At 45.4% G+C, this 7320-nt stretch overlaps 1 protein-coding gene across 1 annotated transcript; it reads left to right on the plus strand.

The window, feature by feature from the left end:
* Window positions 1-452: 452 nt before the first annotated feature.
* On the plus strand, window positions 453-1778 carry LOC123117100 (tetraspanin-6). The gene is made up of 2 exons (XM_044537937.1): window positions 453-1435; window positions 1547-1778. The coding sequence occupies exons 1-2, from the start codon at window positions 576-578 to the stop codon at window positions 1584-1586; spliced, it is 900 nt and encodes a 299-aa protein (XP_044393872.1). The 5' UTR covers window positions 453-575; the 3' UTR covers window positions 1587-1778.
* The last annotated feature ends 5542 nt before the right edge of the window (window positions 1779-7320 follow it).

Raw genomic sequence — 7320 nt, forward strand, 5'->3', positions numbered from 1 at the left:
GATCCAGCTCTACATTAGCTTAATCATTAAGCACTACCATGTACAAGCCTAAGGGCTAAGGCTCCATGACATTGCTGCAACTGTGGGGTGGTGAAAAGAAGTGAAGTGACATTCTCAAAACCATATGTCAAAATTGTGTTGAGGCAACGGCATTGCAGGTTTTCAGAGCTGGTGATGATATGATATGAAGATTTAGCGTTGCAACTGAAGTGTGATTCAGTGGGAGTGCTTTTGACAGTTGAACCATATAAAAATCCATGCACAAAATGGCTGAGAGAAAAAAATTACTTTGCGGGAGAAAAGGTAGAAAAGGAAACGCGGACAAATATGAATGGGATGAATAATTCGGAAAAGGTGAAAGTTTGAAAACCCCAAAAAAAGATACATTGCCAGATCATACACACACGGATCCACACAAGCTAAAAGCAGTCAAAACAGAAAAAAGAGAAAAGGAGAAGCAAGTTGGTAGCCGCTCAAGGGAGGAGTGATGATATACAGTCGTAGCAAGCAGCAGCAGGTCTGGTATACTGAATCTATCTGACCCTGCATTGCACTCCACCGGCCAGGGATCCAGGATGAACCACGGGCAGCAGCTGCCGTACCACCTGAGCAACACGGTGATCGGCTACCTCAACCTGCTCACCCTGCTCGCCTCCATCCCCATCATCGGCGCCGGCCTCTGGCTCGCGCACGCCGCCTCCGCCGCCCCGGGCCCGACGTGCCAGTCCGCGCTGCAGGCCCCGCTCCTCGCCGTCGGCTTCGTCGCCTTCCTCGTCTCGCTCCCGGGCTTCGTCGGCGCGCGCTACCACGTCTCCTGGGCGCTCTGGCTCTACCTGCTCGCCGTGCTCCTCCTCGTGCTCTTCCTCCTCGGCGCCACCGTGTTCGGCCTCGCCGTCACGGCGGGCGGCGGCGGCCGGACGGTGCCCGGGAGGCCCTACCGCGAGTACCGGATGCGGGACTACTCGCCGTGGCTACGCAGCCACGTGTCCGCCGACCGGTACTGGCGCCCGGCGCTGGCGTGCGTGGCCAGCTCCAGGGCGTGCCCCAAGGTGGCCGGATGGACGCCCGACGACTACATGCGCCGCGACCTCACGCCCGTCCAGTCCGGCTGCTGCAAGCCGCCCACGTCCTGCGTCTACGGCGGCGACGGGCTGACGGGCCAGGGCCCGGCGGTGGTGGCGGTGCAGGACGAGGACTGCTTCCGGTGGCAGAACGACCCGGCGGTGCTCTGCTACGGCTGCGACTCGTGCAGGGCCGGCGTGATGGAGCAGCTGCGCCGCCACTGGCACAACGTCACCATCGTCAACGCCGTGCTGCTGCTGCTGCTCATCGCCGTCTGCTCCTGCGGCTGCTGCGCCTTCCGCAACGCCCGCCGCGCCGAGTACGCCTACGGCGGCCGCATGTCCAAGATCCACCCGCGATGGGACTACTTCTGGTCAGTCCTCCTCGCCCTAGCTACTGTACTTCGTTCAACTCACCATTTGCATGGGTGGTATACATTCATTGATTTGCTTACTTATCCATGACAAATCTATGTATGAATCAGGTCAAGGTGGTGGCGTGGCCACAGAGAACAAATCTATTAACAAACTCAAGCCTCCTTCCTTGGTTCACATGGTGGGTGGTGGTTCCCACGGAAAGTGGTTTGGAATTTGTATGAACAAATAATTTCCAAGTGTTTTTAGTCTAAACTAGAGTCATTAGACACATAAGAGTTTGATCCACATGTATGTATGTAGCCCGTATCAAGTAAAGTACGTGATTTTTTTAGATTTTCTCCCATTGTGATTATGTGTGTCGTCGTGTATTCAATTCTTATTGTTCTTCTAGAAAAAAATCAAGCTGGCCATTGGGATTACCCAGACGGGTATTGGACCCTTATCTCCGTCTCCACGACAGTCACCCCATACCCATCCCAGTCCACGTAACATCCCCCCCCCCCCCCCCCCCCCATGAAAAAGTTTCCCTTCCCTGTGGGGACGCCCGTATACACAATCAACAACAACCTTCAGTAGCATTTTAGTAAAAGAAAAACAACATTTCAGCACAATAAATAATATGTCGTCACTAGGTTAGGGGATTTTGGTTGAAGGAAGATTAGGCGATTTCACGGGATTGGGTTGAAGAGAGGGATCATCAAATCCTCTTAAATCCCCACCCCTTTTGGGGCTGGAAATCCCCCTCTGCCAAACGAGGCCAAAGGGGTGTGTTTTCCAGAAATGCTATTACCAAGTGTAGCAAGCGTTGTAGGGGAGTCGCCTACAACCGCTACTAATGGTCTGCGAGCTCAAATGTGGTTTTCATGTTTATTTTTCTGTCTTTATTGGTTTTTATTTTTCTTGGTTTATTTTTTATTTTTCCTTTCTTTTTTTCGTTTCCCTTTATGGTTCTTTTCATTTTTTTCCTATCTACTATTTACTTTTTCATTATTTTTCCTAAATTAAGTTTGTGTTTTTTTGGAAAATATTTATCCCTCACAAACACAACACACGGAAACACCTAAGTCTTTCTGAACACACTACAATCGCAGATGGTCATATAGACCCTTTGAACGCAGGCATGCACCCCTATCCCTATGAGCACCTTTGAGATACTTAGCCGACACTGAGATTGACGAAGTCACCATAGACCTTTCGTACTTGAAGGGAAAGTCTCCTCCCATTAAATGAATATCGCCGGAATGTCTAAAATAAATCCAGAAAAATGTGAGCAACGGTGTCAAGTGTAGGACCTCAACCTTGAGTGGCAAGTTCCGCTACAAGGAAACTAATCATCTAAGGTACGCTCTTTTCGCAACACCGAAGTATTTTAAAATGTGTGTGTGGCACTTTTAGAAATTGTGTGAAGATTTTTAGAACTAACATGAATATGTTTGTTAAATTCTTTTAGAACTATATATTTTGTGATGTCTTTTTAGGGTGCATTATTTTTTCAAGTGAGTAATATGATGGGAGCATGAACCATTTGTAGGAAAGCTTGATTAGCAGGCCACCGGAACATGCGGTGTGTGCAGTGATGGAACTATGTCTCGCCCGCTGCGGGACATAGCTGCGCGCTCTGTGGGACATAGCTGCGCGCTACTCGGCAGATCCTCTACTATAGCTGTGGCGTGCGAGTTTTATCCCTGAGGTTTCCTTATTGGTTTTTTCACTGTATGCAACCTTTTTTTGCTTTCTGGATTTTCTTCAGTTTTGCTTTATATTTTTATTATTTAATTTTTTAGTTTGCTTTTTTCTTCTCGGTTTTCATCGGTTTCTCAATAGTTTTTTTATATGTTTTTCCTTTTTTGAACACATGTATATATTTTCCCTACACAATGTACAATTTTCCTTTACACCAGGAACATTATTATAGACATGTTTAAAAAATCAAATGCATGATTAACATTTTTTCAATCACTTGGTTTGATGTCTATTTTCTCATACATATTGTACATTTTGGTATACATCTAAAATATCTTTTATTCATGTTTCACATTTTCTCCGCTAGATATTTTGAACTTTTGTGAATATATTTTGAGCATTTTGCAAATACATGTCGGAACATGTTTTTGAATAGCATAAAAAGGGCTTTTAAACTATGAGAACATTTTTATGTTTTCATAAACATTTATAAAAAATGTCATGAACATATTATTTTTTTGCAACACTTCACATTTTAGCAATAAGACATACATTTTTTGAATGGTATGATTCTTATTTACACAAACATTTTTTACTTGTATAAACATTTTTAAGAAATATCACGCACTTACATTCTTTGGTATGGTACAAACATTTCATGTAAGTTGGCCAAATATTACTTTACACTGCATTAACATTTTTAAAATGTGTGATGAACTCTTTAAACAATTCACTAAGTTGTTTTTATCAAATATATGTATTTACTATTTTTTGAGATATAGACAAAACGGAAACAGGAAAAAGACGTGGGGTGATCATCATGGCGGCGGCCTGATGAACCGGGCCAGACCACTATCGTCTCCTGTATCAAAATTTGTTCGTATTTTAAAAATATGTTTCCAAAATTTTAAAATTCATGTTTCAAAATGTTCACTTTTTTTAAAACAATTTGCGTCTTTTAGTGGGCCAGCGGCCTAGCCGGGCTACCACTATGTGCAGGGCCGGGCTGAAGGAGCAGCTACGGCAACATTGGCAATACGTGACTGAAAGATCGTGGATGTCGCCTGGAGGGGGGGGGGTGAATAGGCGCTTTAAAATAATTACGGTTTAGGCTTGAACAAATGCAGAATAAACCTAGCGGTTAATTTGTCAAGCACAAAACCTACAACAATTAGGCTCACCTATGTGCACCAACAACTTATACTAAGCAAAATAAACAACTAGGTGATAGCAAGATATATGACAAGAAACAATATGGCTATCACAAAGTAAAGTGCATAAGTAAAGGGCTCGGGTAAGAGATAACTGAGGAACGCGGAGACGACGATGTATCCCGAAGTTCACACCCTTGCGGATGCTAATATCTGTTTGGAGCGGTGTGGAGGCACAATGCTCCCCAAGAAGCCACTAGGGCCACTGTAATCTCCTCACGCCATCGAAACTAAGAGTGTTAGAGAATTCTAATCCCCTACTCGACATCTTTACTCTCTAGGCGGTTAAGCCCAACAAAGAGAGACGAGGCTCTGATACCAATTGAAAGGTCGAGGATGTCGCCTAGAGGGGGGGTTCGAATAGGCGCTTTAAAATAATTACGGTTTAGTCTTGAACAAATACGGAATAAACCTAGAGGTTAATTTGTCAAGCACAAAATCTAAAACAACTAGGCTCACCTATGTGCATTAACAACTTATGCTAAGCAAGATAAGCAACTATGTGATAGCAAGATATATGACAAAGAACAATATGGCTATCACAAAGTAAAGTGCATAAGTAAAGGGCTCGGGTAAGAGATAACCGAGTCACGCGGAGACGACGATGTATCCTGAAGTTCACACCCTTGTGGATGCTAATCTCCGTTTGGAGCGGTGTGGAGGCACAATGCTCCCCAAGAAGCCACTAGGGCCACCGTAATCTCCTCACGCCCTCGCACAATGCAAGACGTCGTGATTCCACTAAGGGACCCTTGAGGGCGGTCACCGAACCCGTACAAATGGCGAACCTTGGGGGCGGTCGCCGAACCCGTACACTTTGGCAACCCTTGGGGGCGGTGACCGGTACCCGTCAAATTGCTCGGGGCGATCTCCACAACCTAATTGGAGACCCCGACGCTTGTCCGGAGCTTTACACCATAGTGATTGAGCTCCGAACAACACCAACCGTCTAGGGCGCCAAGGCACCCAAGAGGAACAAGCTCTAGGGTGTCCAAACACCCAAGAGTAACAAGCTCAAGGGTACCAAGCACCCAAGAGTAATAAGCTTCTCAACTTGTAACATCCACGTATCACGTGGAGAACTCAAACCGATGCACCAAATGCAATGGCAAGGGCACACGGAGTGCCCAGGTCCTTCTCTCTCAAATCCCACCGAAGCAACTAATGCTAGAGAAGAAGCTGGGAGGAAGAACAAGAAGGAGAACACCAAGAACTCCAAGATCTAGATCCAATGGGTTCCCCTCACATAGAGGAGAAAGTGATTGGTGGAAATGTGGATCTAGATCTCCTCTCTCTTTTCCCTCAAATACTAGCAAGAATCCATGGAGGAATTGAGAGTTAGCAAGCTCGAGGAAGGTTAACAATGGGGTAAGAACACGAGCTCAAAGGATAAGGTTAAATGGGGAAGAAGACCCCCTTTTATAGGTGGGAAAAAATCCAACCGTTATGCTCACAGCCCGCATAGAGCGGTACTACCGCTCCAAGGAGCGGTACTAAAAGAATACTTCCGTGCCTACCTCCGCTGAGCAAAACATGAGATTTTTGGTCCGGAGAGGTACTATCGCTCAGGAGCCACGGTAGTACAGCTCTGGAGCGGTACTGCCGCTCAGGAGCCGGGGTAGTACCGCTCTGGAGCGGTATTAAAAATTTACATCTGCTCTAGTCGCGGTAGTACCGCTGCAGCCTTTACCAAAACAGCCACAAACTTTTGCAAATGGACTCCGAATTCAACGAAACCAAGTTTGTTGGAAAGCTAATGACATGGGCCAACACAAGATTGATAGAAATATCAATAAGAAGCAAATGAGAAAAGGCCCATAAGAAAATGATGAGAACCCTTCCTCGGATAAGACCGGTAAAACCTCCAACACCGAAAACATCATAGAAGACGCATGCGAACTCCGTTTTCGATGAACTCAAGCTTGTCATCAAGATAACCATAAGCTCTAAGACTCACAAAGAGAACCAAACAAGAAACAAGAAACTAGATGCAAGGATGCAATGGTTCTCTACTAATGATACGATCAAGCTACCAACTTGAGAGCCCTCCTTGATAGTACGGCAAACGATCCTATAACACGGTCTCCCAACGACCACCACGAGACCGGTAAAATAGAAAACCTATCAAGGGCAAACCTTTGCCTTGCACATGGTCCACTTGAGATAGATGATGGCGATCTTGACTCCCTCAAGTTAGACCACCTTTCTTGATTGCGTTGGCTCGATGAAGACTAGATGATTGCTCCCCCACAGTCCACTATGGGTGAGCCACTCTTGAGCACATCTTCACAAGTCCATTGACACCACAATGGATGGCAAGATTCAAGCACTTGATCTCTTCATGATGCTCCACTTGAACTTGCACACGGCAATCTTGATGACGATCACCACTTGATGTCATCCTTTCCATGGGTTGTATGATATCTTCCTCTTGACGCAAGCCCATGGACACGTACCTAACCCCACATAGAACTCTCACATAGACCATGAGTTAGTACACAAAGTGCAATGGACAATGCTTACCATACCATGGGATCACTTGATCCCCCTCGGTACATCTCCTACGCTTTGTGAGTTGATCAACTTGATTCACTCTTGACTTAGTCTTGATCAACCTTGAATCTTTCCAACTTTCTTCATTTGGATGATGTCTTGAAGGTAAGCATGAATGATCACACAATCTTCTTCTTCAAGACATGCTTGCAATAAGCTCAACAGTCACATGACCAATCTTTGGATAATTCCTTAATAGCACCTTGGTCAACTCATAAACTCCTTGAAACCAACACATGGACTTCAAGAAAAGCCTATGGACAAAACCTTCAAATATAACTCAAGGCAACCATTATTCCATAGAGATTGTCATCAATTACCAAAACCAAACATGGGGCACCGCATCTTCTTTCAATCTCCCCCATTTTGGTAATTGATGACAAGCACTTTTCAAGAGAGTTTATACAAGGAGTTATGCATCACAAAGCAATGCA

Source organism: Triticum aestivum, chromosome 5B, assembly GCF_018294505.1.
Source record: "Triticum aestivum cultivar Chinese Spring chromosome 5B, IWGSC CS RefSeq v2.1, whole genome shotgun sequence".
In the NCBI taxonomy this organism is placed as follows: Eukaryota; Viridiplantae; Streptophyta; class Magnoliopsida; order Poales; family Poaceae; genus Triticum; species Triticum aestivum.

Coding starts and splice junctions, on each gene's coding strand:
- LOC123117100 (XM_044537937.1), top strand. CDS start 576: ATGAACCACGGGCAGCAGCTGCCGTACCACCTGAGCAACACGGTGATC. Junction 1,436..1,546: donor CCGCGATGGGACTACTTCTG/GTCAGTCCTCCT, acceptor TGTATGAATCAG/GTCAAGGTGGTGGCGTGGCC.